Source organism: Prunus avium, chromosome 3 (genome assembly GCF_965620075.1).
Source record: "Prunus avium chromosome 3, drPruAviu1.hap1.1, whole genome shotgun sequence".
Taxonomy (NCBI): Eukaryota; Viridiplantae; Streptophyta; class Magnoliopsida; order Rosales; family Rosaceae; genus Prunus; species Prunus avium.
In genome coordinates this window covers 40,925,303-40,947,516 of record NC_142286.1, presented here as the reverse complement: position 1 = coordinate 40,947,516, position 22,214 = coordinate 40,925,303, and the positions used below count along the sequence as shown (strand labels likewise).

At 38.3% G+C, this 22,214-nt stretch overlaps 1 protein-coding gene across 6 annotated transcripts; it reads left to right on the top strand.

Moving 5' to 3' along the window:
* The first annotated feature begins 381 nt into the window (after positions 1-381).
* LOC110764320 (ARM repeat superfamily protein) lies at positions 382-22,175 on the top strand. 6 transcript variants are annotated; one of them, XM_021967254.2, is made up of 24 exons: positions 384-849; positions 1,603-1,701; positions 1,966-2,190; positions 2,309-2,428; positions 2,543-2,626; positions 2,719-2,778; positions 2,965-3,093; positions 3,299-3,360; positions 3,725-3,781; positions 6,818-6,941; positions 7,711-7,845; positions 8,920-8,997; positions 9,174-9,287; positions 9,402-9,481; positions 9,638-9,773; positions 10,150-10,299; positions 17,204-17,289; positions 17,971-18,158; positions 18,249-18,341; positions 18,732-18,919; positions 19,033-19,144; positions 20,567-20,724; positions 21,129-21,245; positions 21,741-22,175. In XM_021967254.2, exons 1-24 carry the CDS (start codon positions 634-636, stop codon positions 21,966-21,968), a joined length of 3,039 nt encoding a protein of 1,012 aa, XP_021822946.1. In that variant the 5' UTR covers positions 384-633; the 3' UTR covers positions 21,969-22,175. The 6 variants fall into 6 exon arrangements, 5 of the variants coding, with proteins under 5 accessions (XP_021822946.1, XP_021822948.1, XP_088107200.1 ...); XM_021967256.2 differs by having other exon boundaries at positions 8,920-9,000; positions 21,710-21,930; XM_021967252.2 differs by having other exon boundaries at positions 385-849; positions 8,920-9,000.
* The last annotated feature ends 39 nt before the right edge of the window (positions 22,176-22,214 follow it).

Below are 22,214 nucleotides of genomic sequence, written 5' to 3'. Positions count from 1 at the left end.
AAGAAAAATAAAGGGAAAAAATAGATAAATAAAATAAATAAATATATTTTTAATTTTTTTGTTTGTTTAATTATACATTTTTTAAAATATCTTTTTAGAACATAAATTAGCAAAAATACACTTGAAAAATACCTCACATATTATTATTTTTAAATTGTACTACCAAACACGTTTTCATTGTTTTTATTTTCTAAAGATGTTTTCTAATTAATCTACCTGACACATTTTCAATTCCTAAAAATGCAAATTTATTTTCTTATTTTCATTCTCTAAAAATATTTTAAAAAAACATTCTCCCGCCGAATGGCCTTACAATAGAGCCTTAAATTGGTTTTGGGGTTTGGGCCGCGACCCAATGGTGCGTGTGAGGCCTCGGGGGTACGAACGGACTACTGGCCTGTCACCCTACCAGAAAACCCACAGCTCAGAACTATGGCAAATGGGTCGTTAGCAGCCGTCAGATGGAAGCGGAATGCTTGGAAAAAATCTCAAGCGGGGTAAATGACCGATTGACTTACAGGCGTCGTTCTCTGGTGATTCGCTTTCGATGATTCACTTCCATACGTTCGTATCTTAGAATTATTATTGGATTAGTATTATCAGTAATTAGGTTAGATTAAAAGAGGAGGGAAAATGGAATTGCAAATGAAGGTGGCGCAGGCGGTTCACGTCCTGAATCACGATACAGAGTCGTGCAACCGTGTGGCAGCAAATCAATGGCTGGTTCAGTTTCAGCAGACCGACGCCGCTTGGGAGGTCGCCACCTCCATCCTCACCTCCGATTTTCACCACTCATTCGTCTCCGATTACGAGGTTGAGTTCTTCGCTGCCCAGATTCTTAAACGAAAGGTATCTTCCTCGTCCTCTTCTCTCATGATGTTTATTAGTTAGCTTGCTTCAGTTTATCATTTGCTTCATTCGGAGTCGATAAATAAGGAAAGGAACTGCAACTTAGTGGTGTATCGAGACTTATTTCACCGCATCTCTGCGGCCACTTGGGCGTGTTACTTTGCGGCATTCTCTATCATTCACGAACAAATCAACTGATTAAACATAAAATTTATTTTTCATCTTTGTTCAAATTTATTTTTTTGATGTTTTTATCTTGTATTTTGCTGTAGAGGCATTCAGCATGTTTCAGGAGTTAATGAAAATACATTCTCATGTTATTTGAAGCACTTGTGAAAACTTTTTTATGAAAATTGGTGGACAATTTACCTGGATAATCGTTTGAGTGTGTAAAAGCTGGAGCGGGAAACAGTGGTGGATAATTTATTTTATGTTTTTGGTACTTCTTGTTAACGTTGATATATCTGTTGGATGACTATACAAAATGTTCTAGGGAAGAAGCTATCAGAAGAACTGTCTGCTTGAAAAATATCAGTATCTTTAGGCTCTGTCTACCCACCGCAACCATCTTTCTTTATCAGGGCTTTTGACACCTGTGTGAAACCTAAGACACTACTGTGCTTTGCTTGAATCTTGTGCTATAAGCATCAATTGAAACTTGAAAGTCATGTATTTGTTTGGATTATTGAATGCCTATTTTTCAAAAGTGCTGCCATATACAACCATATTGCTTATCGTAATGTCACATTACAGATCCAAAATGAGGGCTGTTATTTGCAGTCAGGAGCTAAAGATGCTTTGCTAAATGCCCTTCTTGTGGCTGCTAAAAGATTTAGTTCAGGCCCTCACCAGGTTCTTTAACTTTAACCCATTTTTAGAAAGCTTCTGATGCTTCAGTAGCTCTGTTGGTTGCTATATGCAGGCTATAATGTTGATGATTGTGACTATCTGGTACTGTGGTTTTACTGTTTTTTTACCTTAAATTGCTGGCAACAGCAGGCTCTGTTTTATATGACTGGAACAAAAGACAAATCTTATATTGTACTTTTACTTTGTTACTACATTTATGGTCGGAAATAAAGTTCTTCTAATGAGTTTTTTGATTGTTTGTGATAGCTTTTGACACAAATATGCCTTGCACTCTCTGCACTTATACTGCGAGCTGCTGAGCATGGAAAGCCTGTTGAGCAACTCTTTTATAGTCTCCAGAATCTGCAGACCCAGGTTGATGGCAATGTTGCTGTTCTGGAGATGCTTACTGTTTTACCCGAAGAAGTTTTAGACAACCAAAATACTGACTCCAAAATAAGTTCAGCTGACAGAAGCCAGTATGGCCAAGAGGTGTAGGAGATTCTTTCCATTTAATGCAGCTATATTTCTACATTTGCCTGTCTCTTCTCCTCTTCTATTCTCTATCTTCATATTTCTCTTTCTATTGCCTCACTTCTCTTTTATGCAGCTTCTCTCGCATACACCTATGGTTCTTGAGTTCCTACTGCAACAATCTGAGAAAGGGTTTGATGGTGGTGTACAACTACATGAAAGGAACAGAAAAATTCTGCGTTGCTTACTGAGTTGGGTATGATTTAATCATCCAATTCTTCTAATGACCAATTCGAAAAAATTATATGCATGTTTTTACTGCCATCAAATAAAAAACTGTTGATGCCCCATTGATTATTATTATATTCAGGTTCGGGCTGGGTGCTTTTCGGAGATTCCCCATGGATTATTACCAGCACATCCGCTTCTTAACTTTGTTTTTAATTCTCTGCAGGTAATTTATATAATTTCAATTACTCTTGTTATTTAATATTTAAAATTGATTGGAGTTGCATAATTGATCTATTTCTGCGTTGTTGGTGATAGGTGTCATCTTCATTTGATCTGGCAATAGAAGTTCTTGTTGAGCTTGTGAGTCGACATGAGGTATGCTAATTCCTTTAATTAATACTTGTATATTTTTTTTGTTTGCTTAATATTGAGACAGTTTGATGCCAACAATTGTTCGATCCAATTTGCATGTGTTTCTACATGTATGCCTTGCACTCTCTGCACTTATACTGCAATCTGTTGAATGAATAATCCTATAAACACCTCTTCTTTCTTCTGTAGGGGCTGCCCCATGTTTTGTTGTGCAGGGTGCATTTTCTTAAAGAAGTACTACTTATGCCAGCTCTTAGTAATAGTGATGAGAAAGTAGTAGGCGGTCTTGCTTGCTTATTGTCAGAGATTGGGCAGGCTGTAAGTATTGATATAAAGTCTTACATTCATTGACACTGCATTCTACAGGGTTTTAATGGTTCATGCATGCATGAACGGTTTTCTTGGATGATATGACTTTATAGTTCAATGATATAAAGATGCAGTACATTTTGTTACTTATCATCATTATCTGGAACCATCTTTATCATTACCTTTTTTTTAAAATTTGTTTAATGTACTCCAGGCACCATCTCTGATTGTAGAAGCAAGTGCTGAGGCAGTTGCGCTGGCGGATGCACTTTTAAGGTTATATCTCAATCCTTAAAATTTCTAACTTAAGTAACTCTTTGTCATGTTTCATCAAACAAGGTGATATACCTTTTAAAGATTTATTTGGAAAGATATTATGTTAATGAGTAAATACTGAATAGCAAAGCCTTAGGATCAGGCCAGGAAAGGCCAAATTCTTAGTATTGATCCAAATTATCACAATAGATATGGGGGTTTTTTCTTCTGCATGATATGGAAAATTTGTTACAGTTTCGTTGCCGTAGGTCTTCTTTGAAATACTTGTCCATCTGGGTAATATTTGCAGATCTTAGGCACTTGGTGTCAGATTCTTTTTATCTGATGTCAAATTTGTATCTTAACATCTTAAAAATGCTGACAGCTGCGTGACATTTCCAAGTGAAGACTGGGAGATAGCAGACTCAACTTTGCAATTTTGGTACTTAACTTTATTTATCTGTTTAGAGGTTAATTGTTGTTTGTCCAAATTCAACTAAGTTTTAAACAACTGGTTGCACTTGAATTATGGAATTACTTGAAGCATGCTTATGACTTTTTATTAAGTTTTTGTTCCACTCTGTTTACGTGTAAAATGATTTGGACTTTGGTAAAGAGATCTAAGATTTTGACACTATTGCATTGACATGATGAAAATAGATTCTTAATCTGGTCGTTGAATTTTGCGTGCGCAAAGGCATAACTGAAAAGCATACTATGACCTAAGGGGAGTAAGAAACTAGAAGACAGTGAGCTGGTCAGCCTGACTGTAGTACTGGTGTACCAGCTAACACAAAGGCTTTCAATTTAATTTGCAAATACTTACAGTCATACGCGATCTGTTTCGAATTCTGAGATCAAAGCAAACCTAAGGATGATTGAAGAATCATGGACGACCATGTTGATTAGCTCTTAGTGAATCAGTGATTCTATGAATCACTCCCTGCTTAGATAAATTTCCATTCATGAACTCTTCCAGGTAAGTGTTGTATCAACCAAGCAAAAGAGTTAATATATTTATCGTATTAGAGATACGAGATTGATGGTTTTCAACTTCTGAGAACTAGAATATGGGTTGGGGTGGAAGAAGGGAGAAAGGATCCCCGGGTAAGATGGGGGTGGCAAGGATGACAATGTCTGTCAATACCTTGATATATTGGAATTGTTTAGGGTTTAGGGTATGAATAGAGAGGGTAAAACTATTTCTTCGATGATATCCTCGAGATTTAGCTGACATCCCCAATATCTGGCCGATATTGCCAATATTCTACAAATCAGTGACATATATATTGAATGGAAGTGATAGAAGCCTAGATACAAATCCAACTCTAATACCATTCCTATTTACCTTGGTTAGTGATGTATCAAGCAGATTAATAGAAAGGGCTGCAGAAAGTAACATAGTACATGGTATAGTAACTGGGCATGATCAAGTGGAAGTGTCTCACCTTCAGTTTGCGGACGATACCATTTTCCTTTTGGATGGTAAGGAAGAGTATTGGCTAAATCTGCTAGAGCTGTTGAAGTTGTTTTGTGATGTGTCCGGAACGAAGATTAATAAAGCTAAAAGTAGCATCTTTGGGATCAATTTTAATACCGAAGCACTAAATAGAATGGCGGACAGGTGGGGTTGTGAGGTAGGTTGCTGGCCTATGGTGTATTTGGGTCTTCCTCTTGGAGGAAACCCAAGAACTCTTCATTTCTGGAACCCAGTAATGGACAAGGTGGAGAAAAGACTGCAAAAATGGAAGAGGGCTTGTTTATCCAAAGGTGGAAGGTTAACGCTAATCCAAGCGGTGTTGAGTAGCATTCCTTCTTATTATATGTCATTATTCAAGATGCCTATAGGAGTGGCTGCCAAATTGGAACAACTGATGCGTAATTTTTTATGGGAAGGCATAGAAGAAGGGAAGAATTGCCACTTGGTGAGGTGGGAAAGGGTGATTAGATCAAAGGAGGCAGGTGGTCTCGGAATTGGCTCTTTAAGAGAAAGAAATGAAGCCCTCGGAGCTAAGTGGTTGTAGAGATTTCCACTGGAATCCAATTCCTTATGGCATAGGATCATTAAGAGCAAGTACGGAATCGACTCCAACGGGTGGGATACTAAAAAGTTAGCTAATGTGTCATGTAGGAATCCTTGGCGAGAAATTTCAAAAGGGTATAATTCTTTCCTTCTTTGCTGCAAATTTTCTGTTGGAAATGGAGAGAAAATCAGATTCTGGGAGGACTTTTGGTTGAAAGAAGGGATACTGAAAAATTTGTTTCCTAGACTCTTTTCCTTGTCTAGGAAAACAAATCATAGCATATCCCGTTTTGTGAACACTCAAGAACTACCTCTTAATTGGGACTTTGATTTCAGAAGAAACTTGTCCGAGGCTGAAATTGCAGAAGTGGTAATACTTTTGGATATTTTGGGAAAGGTGAGATTAAGTAGCTCTAGATTGGATCGGAGATCTTGGGAGATCGAGGAGCAGGGTTTGTTTTCGTGCAAGTCTTTCAGATCTTTTCTTCTCTCTACTTCCAGGGATGTCTTTCCCCCCTTCCTCTCAATCTGGAAGGCAAAGACACCTCCGAAAATTCAATTCTTTTTGTGGCTGGCAGCAAATGGTAAGGTTAATACTTGCGACATCATTCAAAGGAGACATCCAAAGAAGTGTTTATCCCCTTCTTGGTGTGTTCTTTGTAAAATGAATGAAGAAAACATAGATCACCTGTTCATTCATTGTTCGTACTCCCTAAAATTATGGTGGAGGATGTTGGAGGTTCTTGGAGCGGAGTGGGTGACTCCTAAGGGGTGTCTTGAGTTCCTTAGTATCAAGTTCGTGGTTTTGGGGAAGGGAAAGAGAGCTGGGATCCTGCGTGACTGTCTTGTTCACGCTATATTCTGGAACATTTGGATGGAGCGCAATCGAAGAATCTTTCAGGGTCACTTAGGAGTAAGGGCTGAGGAGTTATGGGATAGAGTTAAATTCTGGGCTTCTCTTTGGGCATCGGGTTCTAGGCAGTTCAAGGATTATCATTACTCTATCATCTTGAGAGACATGGCTGCTGTCTTAAGATAATGTTACCTAAAGTCTTGTTTTATTCGTATAGTTTTATCTTCAGTCATACCTGGCTAGATTGTCTTTAGTTGTTCTGGAGTTTCCCTTTTCATTGTTTAATCGAGGTTTTTTCCTCTTGATTATCAATACAACGTTTCTATTCAAAAAAAAAAAATCCAAACACAATGTGATTAATATTCTGTTTTATTTGGCGTTTTTTCCTAGTTAAATTTAATTTATCATATGCTTATGGGAGAGTGGTCATGATGAATACCTCTACTTCAAGCTCTTCCACATTGTGTTTTCAAAATGGCTACTTTTTACTTGCATTGACTTTCCTGTTATGGTGAAAAATGTTAGCATGCCCGATTGATCATGCTTCTGGTGCTCTCTATCAAATTTAAATGATGATAACTGTGAGGGTTTCATATTCTTAGGTCTGGGTTTGCAAGCTATATTCTTGGCCTTGATGAGGATGGTGCGAAACAGAGGAAGCAAGTGGAAGACATGTTTTTCCCTGTATTTTCAGCATTACTTGATGCGCTTTTGTTGCGTGCTCAGGTTTCTTCTTTGCTTTTCTGCCTTGTTATATGCAAGTTGTGGCATGATAACTTGAAGCTGATTAAAATATGAGTTTCTTTGTCAGCTTGTTGTGTCAAGTCAAGGTTATATTTTTATGTATTTACCAACCTTTTTGTGCCTGATCAAATACTAGCTTCTAGCACTACTGCCCATGCTAAAGGCTCCTCTTCTATGTCAGTCAAGCTGGTGGAGGCTAGTTATTATACGATGTTATGCTTGCGGTTGCCATTATGGGATGTGATAAGTAGGGGAACTAGGTTGTTAGTGTCTGAAGGTAGATTCGGTTATTTTATTTTTAGTGAGGTATTAGTTAGAGCCTGGACGGGAAGTGTATGCTTTTTAGATTTAAAATGTTTTAGCAGCAAAGAAAATCGAGGATTGTTCCTGCTGCAGGAAGTAGGAGAAGTAGTCAATTAACTCAGGATATGTGGCCCAATAACGACATCACTGACATGTGACAACAACAGACATTTGGTTGAACAGATCTAGTAAGTTTTATCATAAAGAACGAGAATACACAAACTGGACGATGATCTTAATACAAATTCACGAGTATAATGCAGCGGTTCTTCTAAATAAATTTTTAGAATTAATATGCAGAGGCTGTTCTTGGTGACATGACAAAAGAGCAGTTGGTTGCTCAGTATTCTGGTCTCTCTCGTTTATATTTTCATTTTCACTCTTCTGGTAAATAGGATAATTCCTAATGATAAATGAGATATACGAATTGAATCTTTGTCTTTGACAGGTAGATGATTCTATGTTTAATGATGAACAAGGAACACCTGAGCTGCCTGACGGTCTTGTCCACTTTAGAATGAATCTTGTTGAACTTTTGGTGGATATTTGTCAGCTTTTAAGATCTGCTGCATTTGTCCAGAAGGTGCTTGATTTGTGTTTGAAATAAATGTTTGTCCCTATATCTGAATAGGTACAAACATCTGCAACATTCATGGACTTAAATTGCTGCGGCAATCATTGCAAATAATAGTTCTTGACATCAGATGTTCATTATAGAACAAAAGACTGCTATTTTTATCAGCTAGATGCTTTTTGTGCTTGTATATGTTTCATATTTCTTAGATGTTTTATTGTTATTATGGTATATCACTTTTTGGTCTTTATTCTGATTTGACACAAAATAAATAACTAGTTGTAAAAGATATAAATGGAGAAAATAACTGCATTTTAGAAAGCAGCATCAGACTATTGTTGTTTGTTACATTTTTTGGTCACAAATCTAGGAAAATTCTGTGTTCATGGACACCTTTAAAGTATAAACTGGATGCTATATCTTCATCTTGAAGGAATCTTTTGTGCAGGGCTTCTTTTTTGTATGACCAAATCATGGTATTATAACTCACATGTTCACAGATCAAATGTTCGAATTTTAATATTGTGCCACAGAGAACAGCCCAATCTCTGTAATCATCTTAGAATTTGCTTATGTATGTTTTAACCAAGCTGTGGGATCCAACCGACTTAAATATGAATCGCAAACCATCAAAACTTAATTGACAGCAGCATAGTAAACTTGCTTATTACTGGAGCTGTTAGAATGCAATGCATGCTGTTTCTGAATTTCTGTGATCCCATATTAAATGCCATTACCAAGAGTTTCTCTTCTATTTTGTACTCTATTATTATTCAACTTTAAATTTTAAACTTAAAACTGTATTATTCAATAACTTGCACATTGGGTCCAAAATAACATTTCAGAGCACTATGTTACCAGTTAATGTTCATTTCAATATGTTTTAGAAGCTACCTTCATCCTAGTCAGTTGTCAATATTGTTATTTGCTCTAATATTATGTGGTCAACATGTTCGTAGAGGTTGCATGCATGTTCAAGCTCATGATACATATTTGCAAATGAATTGTATTTTTTTTCTTTTTCGATAATTCTCTACCATTGAGGAAGTTGTTTTAATTATTTATTTATTTATTCCATTGTAGCTTTTCTTTGCTGGTTGGGCATCTGCAAATGCACCAATACCCTGGAAGGAGGTGGAAACCAAGTTGTTTGCTCTTAATGTGGCAAGTACAACTTATTGTGGGTGTGCGTGTGTGTGTGTTTATGAATGGGTTTTCCTGATTTGTAATCTTTCTGAACTGCTTTTAGTATTGTTGGCAGCCATTCAAAAAGTATTTAGATTTGAACTTACTCTGGTTAGTATTTGTATTTTCAACGTAAAAGTTTCATATTCCAGGTTGCTGAGGTAGTCCTACAGGAGGGCCAAACCTTTGATTTCTCAGTCATCATGCAGTTGGTTACAGTGTTGTCCACTAGGCCTTTAGATGAGCTGAAGGGCATCATGTGCATTGTATGTTAAAGATTCCCCCACCTTCATCATTTGCAGTTTACATTTGGTTTTCAATAATTTAGTTTGTTTTCCCTCACTGATTTGTATGTCCTGTGGACTTTTTTTTCAATTCAGGTGTATAGATCTCTTGCGGATGTTGTTGGCTCCTATTCGAAGTGGATATCTGCTTTCCAAACAAATGCTAGACCTTTACTGTAAGTCCTTTCTTCTTGTACTCTCTTCTTCCAAGTGCTTTCGGCTTCATTACTGTCTTTTGGTAAACCATTGTGGAGAAGGATATAATATGTGCCTTATTTGTTAAAACATATTTGCATTAACAATTTCCTTTTCTCGGCTGATTTGCTTTTTAGATTATTTCTTGCTGCTGGAATATCAGAACCCCTGTCCTCGAGTTCTTGTGCTTCTGCCTTGCGTAAGGTTTGTGACGATTCTTCTGCATTCATGTGTGAAGCTTCGAATTTGGAGATTCTGATGTGGATAGGAGAGGTGAATTATTCTGACTATAATCCATTCTTAACATTTATGTTAATCACGTTCATTTTACAAATTTTTGGTTCACATTTGATTTGTGTTCTTGCTTCCTGATTAAAGTGAATGCTTTGCTCATGCATTCTAGTTATGTCAATATATCTATTACTGTTAAAATTACATATGCAGAATTAGGCATATACAATAAATGATCTTCCATCCAATCAGATGGCTAAGGATTTTCTTTGGTTTCCCAATTTCCAATTGTTTTATAAAATTTGTCCCTTATTGTTGCAAGTTTTGCTAATTCATGTACAGGTGTCCAGGTTTTTCTCTTATTTGCATACATTCTTTCACAGTCCTTGGCCTGTAAATAGTGTCCTCGTTTTTTTAGGGTTTGGAGAAGAGACAGTTACCAATGGAAGATGAGGAAGAAGTTGTTAGTGCTGTTAGTCTTATCCTTGGTTCTATAACTAACAAAGAATTAAAGAGCAACTTATTGGCTAGGTTGCTTTCTTCTAGCTTTGAAGCTATTGGGAAACTTGTAAGTATTTTGTTTTCTTTTTTTTTGGGGCCTCCTATGTTATATCACTTGCCTGTCATTTTGGTGTGATCATTTGGTTATTTTCTATTCAACTAACAGTTAGTTTTTTCTGGTTTATAAAACATAAAGTATTGAAAAATAAGGTGGTCTCTCGTTATTTCGTTTACAGGCTAGTAGAGCAGAATGCTACCAACCAATAATTTGACCAATTGTAATTCTTTTATATATTGGTACCTTCTATATGTTATATCACTTGCCTGTCATTCTGGTGTAATTCTTTTAACATGGAACCTAGATAATTTTTTATTCCTTGTGTGTAAACGCAGGGAAGTCATGAATTGGATTAATTCTAATACCCTTATGTTGGTAAACACAGGGGAAGCAGAAATTGGAATAATTCCAATACCCATTCCTGATTAAGTAAACATGGTCTCAATTAGGTTTCCAACAGTCATACATTTTGAAGGTCTAGGGTTTAGGTTTCCAGCAGTCATACAAAGCCAGACCTAAAATTTTGTGTCCATGCAAAATGTAGATCTTCAACCAATTTTTTTCCTAAATGAATTAATTCTAGATCTTTCAGTCAGAGTGTAGCGTGAATAGTGCCATGGTTCCTTTTCCTTCCTTTTTTTTTTTTGGTGCAAAGGAGGGCAAACGCCCAAACAAAGAAACAACAACTATAAGGGAATTAGACGAGGACTAGCCACATTGCTAGTATCAGCAGCAAGGACAGTGCTAAGAAAGGCAGGCTCCGAGTCAAAAATATGAGGTCCAAGAGGGAGATCATAGCTTTTGGTAGCCAGAAGATCAGCAGCACGATTTTGCTCACGGTAGATATGGGTAAGAGAGCAAGTCCAGTCATCATGAAGCTTCAGATGACAGCAGTTTAGAAGACTAAAAAGAGGATGATCATACATAGGAGCATTCTGAAGGAGGGCCACCACAGAGCTAGCATCACATTCAACTTCCACAACTCTGAAACCCATATTCCAAGCCAACTTGAGGCCCCAAAAAACACCCCACAGTTCAGCCTCTAGGATTGTCCCAACCCCAAGATTCACAGAAAAACCATTTAACCACTTGCCAGTGGAGTCTCTCAAGATACCACCAGCACCAATACAACCCGTTTCAGTTTTCCTGCTACCATCAGTATTGATTTTACAGATCCCATGCCTGGGAGCAATCCAATGTAACTGAACCAGACGCATCACAATAGAATCAGGAGTATGATTACAAACAGTAAACCAGTCCATAGCATAATTCAAAATTATTTGACGAGAGTTAGGCGGAGTCGAAAAATTCTGTTCAAAGACCACCTTACAACGCCATTTCCAAACAAACCAAATATAAACTGTGAAGACCAACGTCCAAGGAATACTATGAAAGGTTCTGTGGGATTTTAAGTTTTTAAGAAGCCAAGAATCAAAGTCAACCATTGGGAAATTAGGAGCCTCAACATCCTCCCAAAAATCCTTCCCAATTAATTGAGTAGTAGTGCAATCAATAAACAGATGATCAAGGGATTCCACATGAGAGGAGCACCTCGGACAGGAAGTGTCCTGACCAATCCCCCTCTTCTGTCTTTGAACATTGGTAAGAAGTTTCTTATGACAAAGAACCCAAAGGAAGGTTTTAATTCTAATAGGAATGTGAAGCTTCCAAATAAAGTTCCAAGACCACGTCAAAGGATCATCATTAATGGTGGAAATGTCATAGGCTGTTTTAACAGAAAACTTACCATTAGTAGTGAGATTCCAGATGCATCTATCAGGACCACTGTCTTGAAAACCAGCATGCACACAAAGGATCAAGTGGACAATATGAGCAGGCAGACGCTCCAGTAAGCAATTAACATTCCATGTGTTGTCTGCAAAAAAGTCACTAACCTTAAGAAGGAGCATATCTTCAGAAATGTCAATAGTAGCATATTGGATCAAAGGCCCACAGCTAAGCCAATTATCAGTCCAGAATCTGATATTATCACCAGAACCCACCCTCCATTTGGTACCATAAGGAATAATCTGAGCACCAAAGAGGATACCCCTCCACGCACTAGAGCTACAAGAAGTATAGCTATCATTGGCAGCCAGAATATCACAATTCCTGAGATATTTGGCTTTAAACACTTGAGCCCAGAGACCATGATCATCTTGATGCAGTCTCCAAGCATTTTTAGCCAGTAAGGCCTTATTCATCAAGGCAGCACTTTTTAGACCCAAACCACCAGTGGCTTTTGGATTACAAACAGTCTTCCAATTGACTAAGTGAACCTTGGCCTTATCATCAGTATGACCCCAAAGAAAGTTCCGGTTCAACTAGTCAAGCTTGTTACACACCGACATAGGCAATTGAGCAGTTTGCATAGTGTAGATAGGGATGGCTGAGGTGACAGATTGCACTAAGGTAATTCTGCCAGCCATGGATAGAGTGTGACTCTTCCAGGAAGAGAGCCTTTTCTGGACTTTATCAAGGATCTCATGATAAGTGTCTTTAGTAACTCTTTTATGGATAAGAGGAACTCCAAGGTACTTACCAAGACAATCGGTAAGGGGGGACCCACTAATGGTAGCAATAGAATGAGCCAAATCAGCAGAAACGTTAGAAGAGACAAATAACAGACTTTTCAAAGCTCACCCTTTGGCCAGAGAGATGACAAAACTCATCCAAGCAGTTCTTCATTAAAAAAGCTTGATTAGTGGAAGCTTTACCAAACAAAATAAGGTCATCAGCAAAGAAAAGGTGGGAGATAAAGGGTCCACCCCGACTAACCTGAAGAGGCTTCCAGTCATGATCATGAATCTTCTTTTGGATGATATGAGAAAGCTTTTCCATGCATAAAACAAAGATGTAGGGAGAAAGAGGATCTCCTTGACGAATGCCACAAGTAGGAGAGAAAGCAGTTGTTAATTCACCATTAAGGATAGCTTTATAATCCACAGAGTTGATACATTGCATTATCAACTCAAGGAATCTGCCTCTCAAACCAATCTCCCACAACACATCTTTGATAAACCTCCAACTTAGACGATCATAAGCCTTGGAGAGATCAACTTTCCAGGCAATGAAGCCAGTTTTTCCTTTCGTCATTTTGAATTTATGCAAGACTTCCTGAGCAACAACAAAATTATCAACAATTTGCCTTCCCGGAACGAAACTCACTTGGGTGGGGCTAACCAATTTGGACATAAGAGGTCTGAGCCTGGCAATGAGGATCTTGGAGACTACCTTGTAAAGGGTGTTACACAGACTAATAGGCCTCAGTTGAGACATAGTCACAGGTCTTTCAACTTTAGGGACCAAGGCAATTAGGGTAGAATTCAATTGGTCAGGAAGCGAGGCTGTAGCAAAACAATCCTTAATGAGGGAGGTAATGTCATTAGAACAAAGGTCCCAATAAGTTTGATAGAACACCGCAGGAAAGCCATCAGGACCAGGAGTTTTTAAGCCACCAATAGTAAACAAGCTATCTTTTATTTCAAAATCAGAGACAGGAGCATTCAACCCCACCAAAACAGTTTCATCAGGCTTCAGGAACAATTGCGGTAACAAAGAATAATCACCAATCTCGGTATTTCCACAGAAAAGGTCTTGGAAATAATCAGTAATAATTTGTTTCATACCAGATTTTTCAGTGATCCACACACCATCAGCGTTATTCAAACCCTCAAGTTTGTTTCTCCTCCGACGGATAATAGTTGACAAATGAAAGAATTTGGTGTTCCTATCCCCTTCCTTAAGCCAAGTATTTCTCGATTTCTGGAGCCATAACAATTCTTCCTGTTCAAGAATGGTGTTGTACTCTTTCAATAAATCAGATTCAAGCTTACTGAGAAAGGTATCAGCACCCAAACAGAGGTTCCTTTGAATACCAGCAAGTCTAGCCATTATTTTTCTTTTCTTTTGAAATAAACAACCAAACACATGTTTATTCCAGGCATGTAAAGGGACAACTAGACTAGCAGTTTTTTGGGCTGCATGACCTTGCCCCGACTGCCAAAGGTCAGTAATAAAATCAGTAAAATTGGGGTGGCTTAACCACATGGCTTGGAAACGGAACGGTGCAGAATCTCTGGTAGGTACATGATGAGAGAATAAGTTGACCAAAATTGGGCAGTGATCAGAGTTAATTTTCGGCAAATGAGAGAGGTGGGCCTCAGGAAAAAGAAGAGTCCAAGCAGTGTTACTAAGACCTCTGTCCAGTCTCTTCCATATAAGATTTTCCAAGTTCCTCTTGTTGCACCAAGTAAACTTAGGCCCAGAAAAACCCAAGTCAACCAGATGATTACGATCAATCCAATCAATGAAGTGTTGGCCACCAAAGCTGGGAAGACCCCCACATTTTTCAGAAGCACACACAGTATCATTAAAATCCCAAAGGAATAACCAAGGCAGATTAGAAGCAGAAGCCAGACCATCTAAATAATTCCAGAGAGATTTTCTAATGCCCGGGCACGGATTAGCATAAACAACAGTGAGGATCCAAGAACCTTCATCCATAGTTACCAAGGCTGAGATAGTCTGGTTGGAATGAGAGATAACCTGCAAAGAAACAGAGGGACCATTCCAAAGCAACCAGACTCCTCCTGAGAAACCAGTGGCATCAACAATATGATAGCAAGAGAAACCCAAACTTTTAGCAATATTAAGAGCCCTAGAACCACCGATTCTAGGCTCTAAAACAGCAAGAACATCAATAGCATAGATCTTCTTTAAATCCTTGATAGTACAAGCACATTCAGTTTTTCCAGCACCCCTAACATTCCAAGAGACAATAATCATTGGAAAAAAAGATGGTGGGACAGACCAAGGAAAACCCTTAACAATCACCTTGCTGAGTTCCACACAAACGGGGAGCATCATTGACAACAGGCAGATCAGCCCCCATACCAACATCATGAGCATCATGAAAAAATTGTTCCTCACTAATCTCCATAGTGTCACAAGATAGCATAGGAGGAGAAGACTCATAAGATTTGGTAACATTGTTCCCAGGGTCTGGAGGTATATGTACAGAAAGATTGGTACCCTTATCCATAAGGTTCCCAGTAAAAGGGTTTGTCACATTAAAGGAGAATTTACCTGCAATATCATCCTGAACATCAGCTCCAGGAACCTGCATCCCTACCGAGCTGAGACCAGCAGCAGTAAGAGGCTGAGCTCCAAAATTGTTCTTCAGGTGTCCCCAAGTACCAGAGCTGGGTGGCTTGCCATCACCCCCAAGAGTGTCTTGGTTAGAGATGTCTTTGAGGGGTTTCTTAGACATCCAACCTTTCGGGTCTCGACTAGCCAAGGTTTGTTTGCCTGAGCCACTCAACTTAGAGTTTGCTGGTTGGAAAGGACGGTTGGGCTTCCTCATGCTTGCCTTTTGGTCTGCAGAAGGAGGAGAGATTGCAGCAACAGGCTCCTCAACTGCCATATCATTATTATCTCCATTATCCAACACAGAAAACCTGGATCCAGAAGCACCAAGATTGGGTTCATTGCCATCACGCTTAGAGATTTTCTTTCTAGTATCTGCACCTCGCCCCTGATCACTAGGATTCTTCTTTGTGGAAATCTTTGGCTTCATTAGCATCCATTGGCCGTGTATCTTAGCTGGGTTTTCAGCAACTAAGTTTTCAGGACTAAAACTATCCACACCAATTTGCTTGACTGGAGTAGTCTCCTCCTTACTCTCAATAATTTCCGAAACTGCTGTTGTATTCTCCTTCATGCTTTCAGTATTTGCTGATTCAGAATTTGTTGATTCAGTTTCTTGCTTTTTAGTTTGTAAGATAACAGGGCAAGAATCTCTACCATGCCCATAACAGCCACATTCAAAACAAACCAATTGAATTCCTTCATAAACAACCCCAAAAGTACGCCCTTCAACAACTATAAAAGGAGTGAGCGGCTTAGCAAGATTAAGTTCAACACAGACCCGAGCAAATTTACCTCTGGCTTGACTCATGGTATGGGCATCCACTTTCACAGTTTGGCCAACAAGATTGCCAATTTTTTCCATTATATCTGTTCTGAAATATTCCACATTTAACCCATTAATCCGAACCCAAGCAGTCATATGGGTGATCCGTTCCTCTTTAGGATTGAAACCAGGCTTCCACCTTTGAGTGGCCAAATACTGGCCAGCAATTTGCCATGGTCCTCCAGTAAGCACATAATTCATATCCTCCTCTAATAAGAATTTCACAATGAAAAAATTATTATCCAGGTCGATGAGGCTCATCGGACCCTTTAGAGCCCAACGTTGAAGGAGACGATTCCGCAGGAAAGTATAGCTCAATGGGCGACCCATGAGCTTAATAATCACTGCTGTCCGCCAAGGTCTGTAGAGGCAGTCTTTCACCTTCTCAGAGAAATCAATTGATGGAATTGGTCCATTTTTTATTACAAAATCATCTTCCCCAAAAACAAAATTATCTTGGGCCAAACCAAAATCCCCTGATACCTTATCTTTGAAGCTCATCGAAAACGGAGGCAGAGCAAGGGGAGGCTCAGGGGACTCAGATCCACCAACATCAGCCATTTCCTGTGTTCGGGCTCTCTTCTCACCAGTGGAAGGGCCATCTGAAGTAGATCCACTCACTCCTGCTTTGAAAGCAAAATCTGGCATCTCAGCCAGCCACCGGGGACGAAGGAGATGGCCAAGGGGTTGTAAGGACAGCCTGTAGCAAGGAGCTACAGTAACAGCAGCCAACCTGAATCTTTTTTACTCCAAGTCTTTTTCTGCTATTGGTCTTTTTTCCTTCCTTTCATTTGTTAGATTGAAATCATATGGTTGCAAGAGGACTAGTGCCATGGTTCAGGATGTCCATTTAAAATTATATACTGAAATAATGAGCTACTACTACTGATATAAACATCCCTCAGTTTGATATGCAGTAGTGGCTTGATGTTCTTTCAGGTTGATGAGGACAATAACCATTGTCTTAGACAGAATCCTGCTACATACACACAAATTTTGAACTCTTGTGCAAGAGGACTTTACAGGTATGCTACAAGATTACTTGTTTACTCGTGTATACATGTTATTTAGAGCCTGTGCAAGGTTGTTTCTGTTATGAAGGGAATATTGTGGGTGTTCCTTGTCATCGAAATTTACCGGTACTCTGGCTTATTCATCAGATCATAGAATTGTACAACACACAAGATAATTGAAAGTTTGGTGAAGGTTTTGCATTTTTTCTAAGTAAAAAATAAACCATCACATGCAGACAGGTGTTGGGGGATCCGTTCTTCTTTCTTTATGTTTTCGTGCTGGTTGCTGGATGTTTTGTTCTTCTCAGATTATTTGGACCTTATGTGCTCAAGATTTCTTAGTTTCTGTTCCAATTCTATGTACTGCGTTCTACTTCAGCTTTAGCTCTGTTTGATTTCAGGAAGGAAACTGTATTTAGTCATTGAATTTCATTGGTTCTTGAGCTCATTCCTACGATCATAAAATTGTAGAATAAGTATGGAGGCAAAGGTTCTGCATTTCCCAAATAAGAAAATATCCCGGCAAATGCAAACTGATCTTTTCCTTTATTTTTCAATTTTCATGTTGATCACTGGATGTTTTGTTCTTGGATTATATTGATCTTATGTGCTCGAGAATTCATTGTTTTCTTTCCAGATTTATGTATTATGTTGTTCTACCCTAGCTTTTGAAACTCTAGTTTTTAATTTCAGGATGGGAACCGTATTCAGTCATCTTGCAACATCCATGCAGAGTGGACCTTCTGCAGATGATTGTATGCTTGCACTGTTGCAAGTTTTTTGGCCCATGCTTGAAAAACTTTTCTGGTCTGAGCACATGGAGAACGGTAATTTATCCACAGCAGCTTGCCGAGCTCTTACACAAGCAATTCAGTCATCAGGTATTGGTGTTTTATATCTCTCTGTGACGTGTCTGTGCAAGTTTATTTATTTGTTTGTGCACAAAATAACTGAATTTTCTTATTGTGCAGGCCAACACTTCTTAAGATTACTGCCTAAAGTACTAGATTGCTTATCAACAAATTATGTGTCATTCCAAAGTCATGAATGCTACATAAGAACTGGTAGGATATTTGATATTATACTTCAGGCAAAATTTTGTGTTTTAGAATTTTGCTATTAACTTTTTTAATGAACCATTATTTATGCGCGAAGTGGATTATATTTCTGAGATTGGGAGTGAGGGAGGGAGGGAGAGAGACAGACAAATGGGCAGGCAGGCAGGCAGGCAGGCAGACAGATAGTAAAAAAAACATTCTGGAAAAAAAAAAGGATAGAGGAATGATTCGTTGTTATCATTTTTGAGAGTTAGTAGGAACAGGAGTTGCAACTTTAGGGGAGCGGTTCTAACATTTGGTTGGTTATGCTTTTCCTTCTTTATCTTTCTTTTGTTGTTGCTTTTGGGTGCCATGTAGCACTTATTTCCTCTCTCTTCATATTCAATACCATTTCAGCATCTGTTGTCATTGAAGAATTTGGTAACAAAGAGGAGTATGGACCCTTGTTTGTCACCACTTTGGAGAGATTTACACATGCAGCATCGGTAATGGCTCTTAATTCTTCATATATATGTGACCAAGAGCCTGATCTAGTGGAGGCGTACACAAATTTTGCATCCACATATGTTCGCGGAACTCGTAAGGTTTTGTACACTTTCCATTTTGTGATTTTTTCCTCTGTTTTGTAATTTAAGTGATCAAACGAGAGTTTAATATCTTATGAAGTAAATCAATATGACATCGTCTGACATCTCAGGAAGTAGTGGCTGCATCTGGTACCCTTCTTGAAATTTCCTTTCAAAAGGCAGCTATATGCTGCACAGCTATGCATCGTGGCGCAGCACTCGCGTCCATGTCATACTTATCTTGTAAGCTGATATTGTCTTTCACCTCTACTTACCATAACCAGAAATAATTGTTTTCATTCTGTTGTAGTGCTCTATTGGTTTGTGATTTAGGGTCAAATATGCAGTTAAGGCTTGGTGCAGAGTTTTCTTTGAAAGTATTAACCTACGAAGAAAGAAAAGGCCTATGTAGGGGAGAGGTTTTCCTGTTCTCGATTGCTGGAAAAGGAGCATTAAATCATGTTCTTATGATGTGACCCTCATTTAATGGAATGACACAAGATTTCCTTGTTCCCTCTTCCAATCTCTCTCCAATGTGGGGGATTGGTTTTTCAAGGACCCTAGAGTTTGTCTCTTCATTTTTTGTTTCCCGTCACTCCTACCAAATAAAAAAAATTAATGTTCCGTTCCTATTCTGCCTCCCCTTTTTTTCTCCCTCCACTTTTCTCCAATACCAAACATAGTGTTAATTTACTCTTAACTCTATTAACATCAATAAGCAAAATTTACAAGTTGCTGCAATGCTGCTTCATGTGCGTTTTGTATTCCAGTCGTACTTCTATGAGCATGGCTTCATGATTTTTGTATGACTGGTGGAAACTCTTACATTTATACATGCTTACCTTCACAGCTTTTTTTTTTTTTTTTTTGGTAATAAACTGATGTAGGATATGGGTGAATTGAGTATTTAGGTAGTTTAGCGGAAGCGAAAACAATGGAAAAACAGAAAAGAGAATAAAAGGGATAGGTCTGGAATCACTCCAGTGGTTTGGCTTCACACCGAGTAGTCTCCAATCTCTGGAAAATAAACTTTTCTTTATATCTCAACAACTCCATAATGAATTACATGAGAGGGGTATTTATAGCAAACTAAAACCTAGAGACAATAGGATAAAAAAAATCCCTTGCTAAAACAGGAATTCTAACCTAAATAAAATAGGAAACTTATAAATCCTACTAAAATCTGGAAAACTTAGAGAACAAGTTAGAAACTAAAAAATAGCCAGATTTAAAGACCAAATTAAATGACTTCCTCTTCCATCCCTTTCTTTTGTAAACCCTAATGGGTTTGACAAAGATGTCCTCATCATAAACTTTCTTCTATGTTTATAAATGCATCAAATTTCTACTCTTTCATGGCTTTTACTCCAGCATCATTGTGATTTGGGTTGGATATGAAGTCAGTCTTTTGTGGTCATCAGCTGAGGTCAAGTGTATATATCATATTGTTTAAGTCAGTTCCATTTCCATTTAACCTTGTCTTGACAACAAGAATAGTAGTTGTGGAAGATGAACCACTGTAATTATAGTAAATTTTATTTACTTGTCTGAGCTTTTGCCTGCACTTGTCTCTTCACAAGAATAATGCTGTTTCTTGAGCTTGATCTCACCTGTGTCTGAGTGACAGAAGTGAGGCTTTTTGACTAACTTGTATGGACCTACTAGGTTTCTTGGAGGTGGGCCTGGCCTCTTTGTTGGATTCTATGACTTGTACCCCTGAAGGATCATTCAGTGCAATGGCCATTCAAGTCATATCCCATAGTGGCGAGGGACTTGTATCAAATCTGATTTATGCTTTGCTTGGTGTTTCAGCAATGTCACGGGTAAATTTACAATATCCTCATATTTCAGTTTTTAACCTATGTAAGTAATAGTATGCAAGTAAAAATAATGTATATGTATCTATCCTTTATATCATCCTTGCACTGGTAAAAAGCACAGGAAAGTGATGGAGAAACTACCTACGATGAATATAAGTTTCACTCTTTCATTGTCTTTGAGCACAAGATTTCATATTAAGAATGGGCATCCAGTTTTTTGTTTCATGAATGCAATTCCATTCAGAGCATTTGATTTCTAAGAAGAATCGCACTTTATCCTAATAACGTGGTGACAAAAAGGTTACTGTCACATCTAGAACATAGGTAGTTAAATTTGGTTAACCTTGACTGGTACATGGCCTACATAACTTTGCAGCTTAGTAATTATTTGCCATTGCTTCTTGCAGGTTCACAAATGTGCAACTATCTTGCAACAATTGGCAGCAATATGCAGTTTAAGCGAGAGAACAACCTGGAAGGCTATTCTTTGTTGGGAATCTTTACATGGATGGTTACATTCAGCGGTCTCTCTCTCTCTCTCTCTCTCTCTCTCTCTCTCCAAGAATTAACCGTGACTAATAGTGGGAAAGGGTAGGGGGTGAGAAAAATGCCATTGAAATATCCCTGATTAAATTGTCGCTTGGCTTGCTCATGATAATATTCATTAAAAGGTTAACAGAAGTTATAATTTGTCCTTATTAAACACAAATTTCAAGATTGAAGGGACAAAATAATACAAAATTCACTACCAAAATGAGAATTCGACCAAAAAAAAGAGCAAATTGAAATAGGTCAAAATTCAGTGGGCATTAGTGAATTAATACCCAAAATTATGCCTGTCTGCATAGAAAAATTCTCTATGTCTTTCTATCTCTACTTAGAATGTATTCTTCCCAATGCGAAACGTAAGCACCAAATAAATAAATATAAAAAAAATTGGTGACCAGAGTTCCTTCTATGTGATGTTAGACTTTGTATTTTTCTTCAGATGCCAGACTCTTTAAATATTTCAGTTACAGCAGGTTCAGGCTCTTCCTGCCGAATACCTAAAGCAAGGGGAAGTTGAAACTTTAGTGCCGGTTTGGTCTAAGGCCCTTGCTGGTGCAGCTTCAGATTATATCGAGAGCAGGAGCTGTGATGGAGGACTTAATAGTTATGGTCACATGCAAGGGAAAGGTGGGCGCGTTCTGAAGCGTTTGGTTCGTGAATTTGCTGATAGCCACCGCAATGTTCCAAATTTGACTTGATTACTGCACAAATTTAGTTATGCCATGTTCATCTGATTGAGCCTGCAACATTAAGAGCTACTGGGGCCTTATGAACCGTTGATGATGGTTGGCACCACCTGTTGCAGTTGTAAAGCGATCGCATCTTTTCAGGATTGCCAAATTTGGGCCTGTTATTTGAGCTATGTTCCCATACATATATTACTCAATCTAATATACTGTACAGTATCTTGCCCAATTTTGACAGGAACAAAGCAATATAGGATG